Raw genomic sequence first — 15,063 nt, 5'->3', positions numbered from 1 at the left:
CTGGTTCTTTGAGAAAATCAACAAGATAGATAAACCCTTAGCCAGACTGACCAAATGGCACAGAGAAAGTGTCCAAATTAACAAACTTAGAAATGAAAAGGGAGACATAACAACGGAAACTGAGGAAATCCAAAAAATCATCAGATCCTACTACAAGAGCCTGTACTCAACACAACTGGAGAATCTGGAGAACATGGACAATTTCCTTGACAGATACCAAATACCAAAATTAAATCAGGACCAACTAGACCATCTGAACAGTCCCATAAAGCCTAAAGAAATAGAAGGAGTCATAGAAAGTCTTCCAACCAAAAAAAGCACAGGACCAGATGGTTTCAGTGCAGAATTCTACCAGACCTTCAAAGAAGAGTTAACACCAATACTCTTCAAACTATTCCACAAAATAGAAACAGAAGGAACACTACCCAATTCCTTCTACGAAGCCACAATTACGCTGATACCAAAGCCACACAAAGATCCAACAAAGAAAGAGAACTTCAGACCAATTTCCCTTATGAACATCGATGCAAAAATACTCAATAAAATTTTTGCCAGCCGAAACCAAGAACACATCAAAACGATCATCCACCATGATCAAGTAGGCTTTATCCCGGGAATGCAGGGTTGGTTCAATATACGGAAATCCATCAATACAATCCACTACATAAACAAACTCAAAGAACAAAACCACATGGTCATTTCATTGGATGCTGAAAAAGCATTTGACAAAATTCAGCATCCTTTCATGCTTAAAGTCTTGGAGAGAACAGGAATTCAAGGCCCATACCTAAACATAGTAAAAGCAATATACAGCAAACCGGTAGCCAGCATCAAACTAAATGGAGAGAAACTTGAAGCAATCCCACTGAAATCAGGGACCAGACAAGGCTGCCCCCTTTCTCCTTATCTTTTCAATATTGTACTTGATGTACTAGCTCGGGCAATTCGACAACATAAGGAGGTCAAAGGGATACAAATTGGAAAGGAGGAAGTCAAACTATCATTATTTGCCGACGACATGATAGTCTACCTAAGTGACCCAAAAAACTCCACTAGAGAGCTCCTACAGCTGATAAACAACTTCAGCAAAGTGGCAGGTTATAAAATCAACTCAAGCAAATCAGTGGCCTTCCTATACTCAAAGGATAAGCAGGCTGAGAAAGAAATTAGGGAAATGACCCCCTTCACAATAGCCACAAACAGTATAAAGTATCTTGGGGTGACTCTTACCAAACATGTGAAAGATCTGTATGACAAGAACTTCAAGACTCTGAAGAAGGAAATGGAAGAAGACCTCAAAAAATGGGAAAACCTCCCATGCTCATGGATCGGTAGAATCAATATAGTTAAAATGGCCAATTTGCCTAAAGCACTATACAGATTCAATGCAATACCCATCAAAATCCCAACTCAATTCTTCACAGAGTTAGAAAGAGCAATTATCAAATTCATCTGGAACAACAAAAAACCCAGGATAGCTAAAACTATTCTCAGCAACAAAAGAAAATCTGGGGGAATCAGTATCCCTGACCTCAAGCAATACTACAGAGCAATAGTGTTAAAAACTGCATGGTATTGGTACAGTGACAGGCAGGAGGATCAATGGAACAGGATTGAAGATCCAGAAATGAACCCACACACCTATGGCCACTTGATCCTCGACAAAGAGGCTGAAAACATCCAATGGAAAAAAGATAGCCTTTTCAACAAATGGTGCTGGTTCAACTGGAGGTCAGCATGCAGAAGAATGCGAATTGATCCATCCTTGTCTCCTTGTACTAATCTCAAATCCAAATGGATCAAGGACCTCCACATAAAGCCAGACACTCTGAAGCTAATAGAAAAGAAACTGGGGAAGACCCTTGAGGACATCGGTACAGGGAGAAAGTTTCTGAACAGAACACCAATAGCGTATGCTCTAAGAGCAAGAATTGACAAATGGGACCTCATAAGGTTACAGAGTTTCTGTAAGGCAAAGGACACCATCAAGAGAACAGATCGGCAACCAACAAATTGGGAAAAGATCTTCACCAATCCTACATCAGATAGAGGGCTAATATCCAATATATATAAAGAACTCAAGAAGTTAGACTCCAGAAAACCAAACAACCCTATTAAAAAATGGGGTACAGAGTTAAACAAAGAATTCTCACCTGAAGAACTTCGGATGGCAGAGAAGCATCTTAAAAAATGCTCAACTTCATTAGTCATTAGGGAAATGCAAATCAAGACAACCCTAAGATTTCATCTTACACCAGTCAGAATGGCTAAGATTAAAAATTCAGGAGACAGCAGGTGTTGGAGAGGGTGCGGAGAAAGAGGAACACTCCTCCACTGCTGGTGGGGTTGCAAATTGGTACAACCACTCTGGAAAGCAGTCTGGCGGTTCCTCCGAAAACTGGGCACCTCACTTCCAGAAGATCCTGCTATACCACTCCTGGGCATATACCCAGAGGATTCCCCACCATGTAATAAGGATACATGCTCTACTATGTTCATAGCAGCCCTATTTATAATTGCCAGATGCTGGAAAGAACCCAGGTATCCCTCAACAGAAGAGTGGATACAAAAAATGTGGTATATCTACACAATGGAGTACTATTCAGCCATTAGAAACAATGAATTCATGAAATTCTTAGGCAAATGGATGGAGCTAGAGCACATCATACTAAGTGAGGTAACCCAGACACAAAAGGTGAATCATGGTATGCACTCACTAATAAGTGGTTATTAACCTAGAAAACTGGAATACCCAAAACATAATCCACACATCAAATGAGATACAAGAAGAAAGCAGGAGTGGTCCCTGGTTCTGGAAAGACTCAGTGAAACAGTATTTGGCAAAACCAGAACGGGGAATTGGGAAGGGGTGGGAGGGAGGACAGGGGAAGAGAAGGGGGCTTACGGGACTTTCGGGGAGTGGGGGGGCTAGAAAAGGGGAAATCATTTGAAATGTAAATAAATTATATCGAATAAAAAAAAAAAAAGAAAACAAAAGCACAAGGAAAAAAAAAAAAAGAAATAGAAGCAGTCATTAGTAATCTCCAAACCAAAAAAAATCTCAGGACTACATGGGTTTTAATGCAGCCTTCTATCAGACCTTCAAAGAAGACCTAATACCAATACTCTTTAAATTATTTTACAAAATAGAAATAGAAGGAAGAGCCTGGAGCACAAGGGCACAGGGGAATTTTTTTCTGAACAGAACTCCAATAGTTTATGCTCTAAAATCAAGAATTGACAAATGGGACCTCATAAAATTGCAAGGCTCTGTAAGGCAAAGAACATTGTCAATAGGACAAAACAGCAACCAAGAGCAAAACAGATTGGGAAAAAATCTTTACCAATTCTACATCTGATAAAGGGCTAATATCAAATGTATACAAAGAACTCAAGAATTTAGACTCCCAAAAGACAAATAACATTATTAAAAAATTGGGTACAGAGCTAAACAAAGAATTCTCAACTGAGGAATACTTGATGGCCGAGAAACACCTAAAGAGGTGTTCAACATCCTTTTTTTTCTGTTTAATCTTGTTTATTCCTTATATTCTTTATTTGCATTTCAAATGATTTCCCCTTTCCTGGATCCCCTGTCCCTAAAGTCGCATAAGCCCTCTTCCCTCCTCCTGTTCCCCCATCCACCCATCCCTACTTCCCTGTTCTGGTATTCCCCTACACTGCTGCATTGAGCCTTTCCAGAACCAGGGGTCAATCCTTCCTTCTTCTTGGACATCATTTAATATGTGGGTTGTGTCTTGGGTATTCCAAGCTTCTAGGCTAATATCTGCTTATCAGTAAGTACATACTATCAGTGTTCTATTGAGACTGAGTTACCTCACTTAGGATGATGTTCTCCAGCCCCATCCATTTGTCTAATAATTTCATGAATTCATTGTTTCTAATGGCTGAATAGTACTCCTTTGTGTATATACCACCTTTTTTTTTGCATCCATTCTTCCATTGAGGGACATCTGGGTTCTTTCCAGATTCTGGCTATTATAAATAGGGCTGCTATGAACCTAGTGGAGCATGTATTTTTATTACATGCTGGGGAATCCTCTGGGTAGGAGTGGTATAGCAGGGTTCTCTGGAAGTGTTGTATCCACTTTCTGAGGAAGAGCCAGACTAATTTCCAAAGTGGTTATACCAGCTTGCAATCCTACCAGCAGTGGAGGAATGTTCCTCTTTCTCCACATCCTCGCCAATACAAACTGTCGTCTGAGTTTTAATCTTAGCCATTCTCACAAGTGTGAGGTGAAATCTCAGGGTTGTTTTGATTTGCATTTCCCTAATGACTAAGGCTGCCCCATTTCTCCATCTTTTCAATATAGTACTTGAGGTACTAGCTAGAGCAATTAGACAAGATAAGGAGATCAAAGGGATACAAATTGGAAAGAAGTCAAACTATCTCTATTCATAGATGATATGATAGTATACTTAAATGACCCAAAAAACTCCACCAGAGAACTCCTACAGCTGATAAACAACTCCAGAAAAGTGGCTGGTTATAAAATCAACTCAAGCAAATCAGTAGCCTTCCTATACTCAAAGGATAAGCAGATTGAGAAAGAAATTAAGGAAATGACACCCTTCACAATATCCACAAACAATTTAAAGTATCTTGGTGTGACTCTAACCAAACAAGTGAAAGATCTGTATGATAAGAACTTCAGGTCTCTGAAGAAGGAAACTGAAGACCTCAGAAAATGGAAAAATCTTCCATGCCTGTGGATTGGCAGGATTAATATAGTTAAAATGGCCATCTTGCGAAAAGAAATACACAGATTCAATGCAATTCCCATTAAAATCCCAACTCAGGTCTTCATAGAGGTAGAAAGATCAATTCTCAAATTCATCTGGAATAACAAAAAACACAGGATAGCTAAAACTATTTTCAGCTGTAAAAGAACTTCTGGGGGAATCAGTATCCCAAACCTCAAGCAATACTACAGAGCAATAGTATTATAATCTACATGGTATTGGTACAGTGACATCCTGGTGGATCAATGGAATAGGACTGAAGACCCATAAATAAACCCACACACTTATGGTCACTTGATCTTCAACAAAGGAGCTGAAAACTTCCAGTGGAAAAAGATAGCCTTTTCAACAAATGGTGCTGGTTCAATTGAAGGTCAGCATGCAGAAGAATGTTAACTGATCCATTCCTATCTCCTTGTACTAAGCTCAACTCCAAGTGGATCAAGGACCTCCACATAAAGCCAGACACACTGAAACTAATAGAAAAGAAACTGGGGAAGACCCTTGATGACATGGGCACATGGGGACTGTTCCTTAACAGAACACCAATAGCTTCTGCTCTAAGATCAAGAATTGACAAATGGACCCTCATAAAATTACAAAGTTTCTGTAAGGCAAAGGACACTGTCAAAAGCAGAAATCGGCAACCAACAAATTGGGAAAAGATCTTTACCAACCCTACATCCAACAGAGGGCTAATATCCAATATTTACAAAGAATTCAAGATTTTGACCCCAGAAAACCAAATAACCCTATTAAAAATGGAGTGCAGAGCTAAACAAAGAATTTTCACCTGAAGAACTTCAGATGGCTGAGAAGCAACTTAAGTGTTCAACATCCTTAATCATCAGGGAAATGCAAATCAAAATTAAGCTGAGATTCCATGTCACATCTGTCAGAATGGCTAAGATCAAAACTCAGGGGAGAGCAGATGCTGGAGAGGATGTGGAGAAAGTGGAATACTCCTCCATTTTCTGGTAGGATTCCAAGCTGGTAAGCTCTAAATCAGTTTGGAGGCTACTCAGAAAATTGGACATAGTAGTACCTGACGACCCAGATATACCACTCCTGTGCACATACTCAGAAGATCTTCCTACATGTAATAAGAACACATGTTCCACTATGTTCATAGTAGTCTTATTTATAGTAGCCAGAAGCTGGAAAGAACACAGATGCTCCTCAACAGAGGAATGGATACAGAAAATGTGGTACATTTACACATTGAAGTACTACTCAGCTGTTAAAAACAGTGAATTAATTAAATTCTTGGGCAAATGGATGAAACTAGAAGATATCATCCTGAGTGAGGTAACCCAATCACAAAAAATACACATGATTTGCCCTCATTGATAAGTGGATATTAGCCCAAATGCCTGAAATACCCAAGATACAACCACAGAACACATGAAGCTCAAGAAGAAGGAATGCCAAAGTGTGAATACTTTGATCCTTCTCAGAAGGTGGATCAAGACACCCATGGCTCACAGCCATTTAATAGACTGAGCATGGGATCTCTAATGGAGTACCTAGAGAAAGGGGTCAAGGAGTTCAAGAGGTTTGCAACCCCATAGAAGGAGGAACAATAATATGTAACAATCAGTACCCTCAGAGCTCCCAGGGAATAAACCTCCAACCAAGTGTACAGATGGAGGAACCATGGCTCCACCTCTATATGTAAAGAGGCTGGCCTTTTTAGACATTGCTGAGAGGAGAGGTCACTGGTACTATGAAGGCTCAATGCCCAGTGTAGGGTAATGCCATGCCAGGAAAATAGGAGGGGAGGTTGGTAGGCAGGGGAGGTCAGATGATATAGGGGGTTTTCAGGGGAGTAATGTGGAAAGGGGATATCATTATGTAAATAACTCAAATATCTAATGAAATTTTTAGAAAGGAAAAAATAGCCATTAATAAATTAGGATCAATTTTCATTTGTATCCAATAATGACTACTGATAAATCATTCTAAGTGGTATTAGAGATACAGCAGCCAAGACTGCTCTACCTGTGAATCTATCCTGTCTGCAGACTCCAGACCCAACACTGTTGCCCTTACCAAGAGGCACTTCCTGACAGGAACCTGGTATGACTGCTCTCTGGGACATTCAGCCAGCAACTGACAAATACAGATGTAGATGTTTGGAGCCAACCATAAGACTGAGCTCAGGGACCCTCGTGGGGGAGCTGGAGGAAGGAATGGAGGAGCTGAGGGGGATTGCAACACCATCAGAGAAACAATATCAGCTTGTCAGACCATCCAGTACTCACAAGGACTAGACCACCAAGCAAGGAGTATACAGTGAGTGATCTATGATGGCTCCAGAGACATACATAGCAGAGAACAGCCTTTTTTGACATCAATGGAATGGGGGGGGGGGCTTGGTCCTGTAGCGGTTTGATGCCCCAAGGTAGGGGGATGTAGGAATGGTTGGGGCAGGAGAGGGTGGGTGGGTAGGGGAGCACCATCATAGAAGCAAAGTGGAGGGATGAAATGGAGGTTGAGGGATCAATGGCCTTTGAAAGTTTAACTAGGAAGTAAGATGTCATTTGAGATGTATGAATTGAATGATTGATAAAAATATAATTGATTAAAAAAGAGATTCATCATTTTGAAACTTAACAGAGATATTCCCATACTCACTTGTATCATTAAGATATAAATCCATGAACATGAGGACATTTCACCAGAAATCTGGAACAATATATACATTTAATGTTTTATTATTAATGATTGATTATAATTAATTGACAATTATCTTAGTTCTATTATGTCATTTTAAATTTTGGGACTACCATGCAGTAATCTATAGAATTATAAAACTTTCTTTAAAATACTGCAGGAAAAATGTAGATGTCAAAAGAAATAAAAACACAGAATATTAGATATTATGTTGAAGACACGTGTATAGTAAAGAACTGCCATTAAAACATCCAATAAATCTTGAATAGCAGCAAGAACAACAAAACCAATTGAAAGCTAAGACAAAAATCTATACAGAAAGCCCATTAGAGAAAAAAGAACAAATGAACTTATATAAGCTTGATCTAATAGTTCATTACAGGATTTAAAATATAAAGAGAGACTCTTACATACACATAAAGCATCAAATCCCAAAGGTGTTTGGAAAATTAACAAGATCAGTGGGAAAGGATATGATACAGACATTCCTAAACTATGTCATTTCTTGGGCTACTTTATTGTGGCTCATAATATTCAAGACATTTCTTTGAATGTCTTTGACTGTAGATCGCTCACTTGATTCCTATTTGTCTTTGTTTAGGATCCAATTTGAGGACTGTTTAGATAAAATTGTTGTGCTCATTAATTCATACATTAAGTATTACCACATGATAAACAAAGACATCCTTGAAATCTCTCCACCTCTAAATGTCATAAAAATGAGTACTATAAATAGCAGATTTAAAGTGCACCAAAATAATGTCTTTTGTTTCATGTTCCATGTAAAATGAATCCATCATCACATCAAATAGTTACTTCATGTGAATAAATTCCTTATCATTTTTGGATCAGTGGTGAATAGGATTTTTTTATTGATCTCTATTTGATGATTTGGCACTAATACACAGCTAAGTTATTGATTTGTGTTGACTCTTTTGGTATTTTGTATCTTGCTGAAATCCTTTTATTGGATTGAGATTTTACATCTTACTATTTGCACGATTCTGCCCAAAGTGAAAAATATTAAGTTGACACTTTCTCATCTCTTTTTTTGTGTGCTTTCTTGCATTTTCTTTTATGACTACTATATATAGCTTCTAGTATTATTTGGAATAAAAATGGTTAAGGTGGGTATGTTTGAATTATCTCAACTCATACAAAACTTTCAGCACTTCTTGCATTGGGTTAGCTGTTACCAAGAAAAGAGACTTCCTTATGATGACAAACATTCTTTCTATATCAAACTTGTCTTTTAATGGGTAAATAAATGTTAATTTATTTGTTGTTTGTTGTGCATCCATTAAAATTCCGATGTGATTTTGGCCTGTTATTTTTTGCTATACTTTATCCAGTATCATTATTGATTAATTTTAATGAATCATACTAGGATGATTTGAGCTTGATCATGGTGCATATTCACTTAAATGTATTTTCTTACTGGGTTTTATGGGAAATTTTTCTAATTTTTTCTTTTATCAGTTGTTTTAAAAAATATTGGGAGTTTATTAATAAAGTATACCATTTTTCCAGATATGAGTCATTTCCATTCAATTTTATAGTAATTTTTCAATCTATATTTGTCTTTTGAACTAGTAGAATAGTTCTTTGTATGTATAACATTTTTAGCTCATGTGTTATCTTTGCTGTATACTCATCCTTAAATAAAGATCCTTACTAATTATTCTCAGTTTTATGGAATGACAAGCTGTTAAGCCTTGGTTCAAGACTGATCTCTTTGTAGAGATGCAATATTAATAATATGAACCTACCTATGACAATATTATATATTTTCATTTTTTCATATTTTTCTTTATGTTATTTATGGTGCTTGGTACTTCAGATGTATTGATATTTGCTTAAGAGTCATGATACGTATGGGAAGAGTTAACAATTATACTACCTTAAGATTTGTACAAGATTTTGAGCTTGGTGTCCCAGTATAGCCTAGACTATCCTCAAGAATGCAGTCTTATTGATTTAGCCTTGCAATTGCTTCCATTACATAGAATATACTAGCATTCCAAGCTGTATTAGATTTCTAACTACTCATCCATAAAATGAGAAACTTACATTCTTTACCTTTTCAATTTCAAGATTGAAAGCAACTAGAATATTGATTAAGAGGGAAAGAGCTTCATGCCATTATACTTATCAATATCCAATTTCAATAGACTTATATGACTAACAAAGTCTGAATTTTATATTTTGATTTTTTAAATTTTGTAGTTTTGTGTTTATTATAATAATCTATTAAACTTAATATTTATAATTGACTTATGCAAAAGAGTTTAGGTTATAATTTCAATTGAATAAGAGGATGACATTGCAAAAGCTCATCAACCCATTCTTCAGATGCTCAAAATAATCATACTTTTCATATCATTATACCTTACCATAATTATCTACTGATTGAAATGTTTAACATCTTGTATTACTAGAGAGAGGAAATTAAGTCAGGGAAGTGAAGTTTATAACAAAATTTCAAACCTGTCATAATATTTACCATCTCTGATTATTTTCTCACTAATAATCACACAATTTAAAGGACAGTTTCTATGTTAGAATTCAAAATGAGAAGCTAGAACACTTAATTTATTTCATGAATCTTGATCTATAATGTGTTTTCTAAGACACTAATTCTTTTATGATGAAATACTTCATTATGTTGCTATTTTAAACTAGATGATAATTGGTGCATATTCCCCTTGGGTAATTTCCTAGGGAATTCATCAAAACTTGATTGAGTAGATATAAACATTCTACTTTTACTATATTGTTTGAATGATTAAACATGAATTTGTTGGCTTCAGAGGTAAGATAAATTTTAGTTAACTTGCAGAACATTTTATGATGATTACAACATTAGAACACAAAGTTTTGTACCTCAATTCTGCCTATTGATATAGTGTGAAAACTTTTAATTACAGATTATTCTTTGGATGAATAAAATATATTTTCCATACCAGATTTATATCGAATTTCATCAAAATATTGAAAAGAAACTCTGCTTTGAAAACAAAAACAAGTCTGGACTTGGGAATTTTTAAGTGTTCCTAATTTAGTAGTATGCATTTTTATTCTCGCAAAGAAAATAAACATTTCAAAGAATTAACAATAATAGCCACAATAGATAGAAAGAATCCACTCCATACATATCATGTCAAGGTGCAGAGTACGTTGACAGAATAAAGTATTAATAGTCCTATTATATAGAATCCACTTATGTTTCCTACTCACTGCTGATATCATTTTGTTTCCTATTTATTCCTGATTATTATTCCCAATAGCATAATTTTTACAATTTTATTAAATGAAAATAAGTTGAACTCACTCTAATGTAGCAAATTGAGTAGTAGTTATCTGTATCTGAGTATGGTGATGATAATAAATCAATAGAACACAGATTTTCAATCTAGACATAAAGAGAAATAAAATTCATTAAAATTTTATTTCATTATTCAAAATATTTTAGATTTAATCCTGATAAAATAATATTGGAACATATATTAACAATAAAAAATATTTTGTATAACTCATGAATTAAGTATTTGGCTTGTATCTCTATTCATATATTTTGGATAACATAATTTTAATACTTATTTTTTGAGATCTAATATTACATACTTTGTAAATTAGCATATACTACTATAAAAGTTCATTTCATATTTATCTTGATTTATTGCTTTATGTAGTATGTTACAGGACCTTCTTTAAAATGTACTCCCCCATGTAGTCATTCTACTTAATCATCAACCATCACATACCTTACTTATTCAAATGTATATGTATTTTTTTGAGAAGCAAAATTTGAGGGGAAAAAAACCTCACATCTAATGTTACATATGGCTTCTCCTCATGAATTAAAAAGAACATACATTTTAAACTTCCAAGTTTTATATTCAAACCTCAAGATAGATATTTCATTGAAGTGATCTAAAGTATTGTATTTAGCCTGATAGTTTCCTCTGATTCCTGATTACTTGATTTCATAGAATATCTCTAGGATTTCTTTTAAAATGATGTATATTCTTAATCTATTTAAGCTTATTTAGTTCTAAATCCTTGATAAAGCCATCATAAATATACCCTTTATTTTGAAATTTACATGTATGCTAAGCTGTAGTTTATTCAGATTCTGTAAATCTCAACACCTATCCTTTCTTAGGAATACACCTTTGATATTTCATAGATTTCCAAATAAAATTATATGCAATTGTCTCTTGATGTTTTTTTGTTATCTCAGTATTCTCCCTTGATGGTATATTGTTACTTGTATTCTTCTCTAGGCAGAAATACCCCCAACACACACACACATACACAAACTCTCTCTCTCTCTCTCTCTCTCTCTCTCTCTCTCTCTCTCTCTCACACACACACACACACACACACACACACACACTCACACACATACACACACACACACACAGAGACTCACACACAATTTACATCCAAGTTCTGCATGTGAGAATAAATATGAGTGTTCTTTTCAAATTCTATTTCATTTTGCTTAAGAAATAATCTACAAAAGAACACACATGTTATGCACTCACTGATTAGTGAATATTAGCCCAGAAGCTCAGAATACCCAAGACACAATTCACATATCAAATGATGTCTAAGAAAAAGGAGGGAAAGGCCTCTGGTTCTGGAAAGCAGCAGTGTAGTGGAATACTAGGACAGGGAAGTTGGAGGGAGTTGATTGGGGAAAGGGGAAGGGAAGAGAGCTTGTGGGACTTTCAGGGAGGAGGGAACCAGGAAAGGGGAAATCTATGGAAATGTTAATAAAGAATATATCTAATTAAAAAAAAAAAGAAATCATCCCCAGCATCATCCATTTCTTCCTTATGATTTCACTTTCATTTATGTACAGTACAATCTTAACTTTGTTTTGGCACTATATTTTTCTATACATTCACATGCTGATGGAAATCTAGACTGGTTCTACATTTTAGCTTTTGTGAATAATTTAAGAAAAAAACATGGGTGCAAAATTATCTCTGTGGTAGAACCTACAAAAATTGAGATATATGTAGAGGAATGGAAGAACTTTTGTTGTTCATATTCATTTTTTCTGAAATATTAAATAAATTTCCACTGTGGTTACATGTAGTTTCACACCTGCTAGACAATTTAACTATTCCCATTTTTCCTGAACCTACTGTCATTTTTTCTAATGGATAGATATTTACTCGTATTCAGAAAGAATATCAAAGTACATTTATTTTTCATTTTTCCTATTGTTTCAACTACTTTGGTAATTTCCCTTCCTTCCTTCCTTCCTTCCTTCCTTCCTTCCTTCCTTCCTTCCTTCCTTCCCTCCTTCCTTCCTTCCTTCCTTCCTTCCTCTGTTCTCTCCCTCCCTCCTTCCTTCCCTTCTTTTTTTTTTTTTTAGAATTATCTATTCAGTTCTTTGGATCATGTGTATGGAAGGATTCATTCATTGGAATTTCATTATGGTAGATATTAAAATCTCTGGTGTGACAAATAGTGAACAAATTCCATTTTGAGGGGACATACACTGTTTCCATTCTAATGATTATTTTCTTTGTTGGACAGAAATATTTATTCTCTTGCAATTTTTACTGTCAGCATGAGTGATTATATTCTATGCTATGAGAGTTCATTTTAGAATGTTCTTTCCTGTATTTTGAGGTGCTTTCTCTGTATTTTCATACAACATTTTCAGTAAGCCAATCCTGACATTATGATAATTGATAGAGTTAGAATTATTTTGGAACATAGTGAGAGATTGCTGTCTAATTTCATTCTTCTATCCATCATCACCATTTTGCTATCTCTACCTACTGTAGAAGACTGTTGCTAATATTTCAAGTATTTGTAAAATGTTACATTGTTACATCTCTGCATGTGAATTTCTATGTCTCTTTCCATTCCACACTATACATACAGATTTTGTACTGTCTTTGATCTTAAGGTTGTGTTCTATATTAGCTAGTGAGATAGCTTTACAATTATTTTCTGGAAGAGCATTTTGTGTTGTTCAGAGAGATCCCTTTGTTCTCCATCCAATTCAGTACTGATTTATTATAATAATTGTTCTGTGAAGAATTCCATTGAAATTTTGATGTTGATTGCATTGGACAAATAGAACAGTTTAAGTAGTGTATATCCATCTCTACAATATTAAACAGCAGTATCTGTCTTTCATTGTATTTAAGTGACATTTATGATTACACTATGTACATATATGGTACAGTTCTTTTCTCCTATACCATTGATTGGTGTAAATCAATTACTGTATGTTTACTGACTTACATACTATCTATTGTTATCATAGTACTATGGGCCATAGCATGAGTATCTTCAACACCTTTGCATGAAATTTCAACATGAAGAACATCACAGAAGCTACTTCATTTGTTCTCAAGGGACTTACAGACAAGAATGAAATTCAGCTCATTCTATTTTTCCTCTTCTTAGCAATTTACCTTTTTACTCTTATAGGAAATGTAGGACTTATTATTTTAGTTGTTGGAGATCCCCAACTCCACAACCCTATGTACTATTTCCTTAGTGTGTTATCTTCTGTAGATGCATGCTATTCTTCAGATATCACCCCAAATATGTTAGTAGGTTTTATGTCTAAAAGCAAAACCATTTCATTTTATGGCTGTGCGACACAGATGTTTCTTGCTGTTACATTTGGAACCACAGAATGCTTTCTTTTGGCAGCAATGGCATATGATCGATATGTAGCCATTCAGAACCCACTTCTCTATGCAGTGAGCATGTCTCCTAAAGTTTATGTGCCACTTATCATTGCGTCCTATGCTGGTGGCCTTCTACATGCTATTATCCACACAGTGGCCACTTTCAGCCTGTCTTTCTGTCGGTCCAATGAAATCAAACATATATTCTGTGATATACCTCCTCTACTCGCTATTTCCTGCTCTGAAACTTATATAAATGAGCTCTTGCTCTTCTTCTTTGTGAGTTTCATTGAGCTAGTCACCATCCTGATTGTTCTAGTCTCCTATGCTTTTATCCTGTTGTCAATCCTGAAGATGAATTCAGCTGAGGGAAGAAGAAAAGTCTTTTCTACATGTGGAGCTCACCTCACTGCTGTGTCCATTTATTATGGCACAATCCTCTTCATGTATGTAAGACCTAGTTCCAACTATTCCCTGGAGCATGACATGATAGTATCTACATTTTATACCATTGGGATTCCCATGCTCAACCCCATCATCTATAGTCTGAGAAACAAAGATGTAAAAGAGGCAATGAAAAGAATTTTGAGAAAAAAATTCATATTGAACATTGAATTAAAAAATTAAATGGCTTTTATGTGTTTCTTATACCATATGTTCTTTTTTTACTTGTTTTTCTATTAGATATATTCTTTATTTACATTTCAAATGTAAATGTAGTGGTGGCATATGCCAATAGAATTTGCTGAAGGAGGCAGAAGAAGAGGATCACGAGTTCGAGGCCAGCCTGGGCTACACATTTAATACCATAAGTTCTTAAAAAGAAGTTTTCATATATTTTATACTATATTTTTTTACTAGTTTTTAATTCTTTCAAACATAAAATCATTGTCATTTGTTGCTGGTTAGCTGACCTATAATATTCAAGGTAATTCTCCTGTCTCCACCACTC

The 15,063-nt window shown here is 35.4% G+C and overlaps 1 protein-coding gene across 1 annotated transcript; it reads left to right on the top strand.

The window, feature by feature from the left end:
* Positions 1 to 13,790: 13,790 nt before the first annotated feature.
* LOC127684287 (olfactory receptor 141) lies at positions 13,791 to 14,738 on the top strand. The gene has a single exon (XM_052181241.1). It carries the CDS (start codon positions 13,791 to 13,793, stop codon positions 14,736 to 14,738), a length of 948 nt encoding a protein of 315 aa, XP_052037201.1.
* Positions 14,739 to 15,063: the final 325 nt, after the last annotated feature.

Source organism: Apodemus sylvaticus, chromosome 5, assembly GCF_947179515.1.
Source record: "Apodemus sylvaticus chromosome 5, mApoSyl1.1, whole genome shotgun sequence".
NCBI lineage: Eukaryota > Metazoa > Chordata > Mammalia > Rodentia > Muridae > Apodemus > Apodemus sylvaticus.
This window is presented reverse-complemented; position numbering and strand designations above follow the sequence as displayed.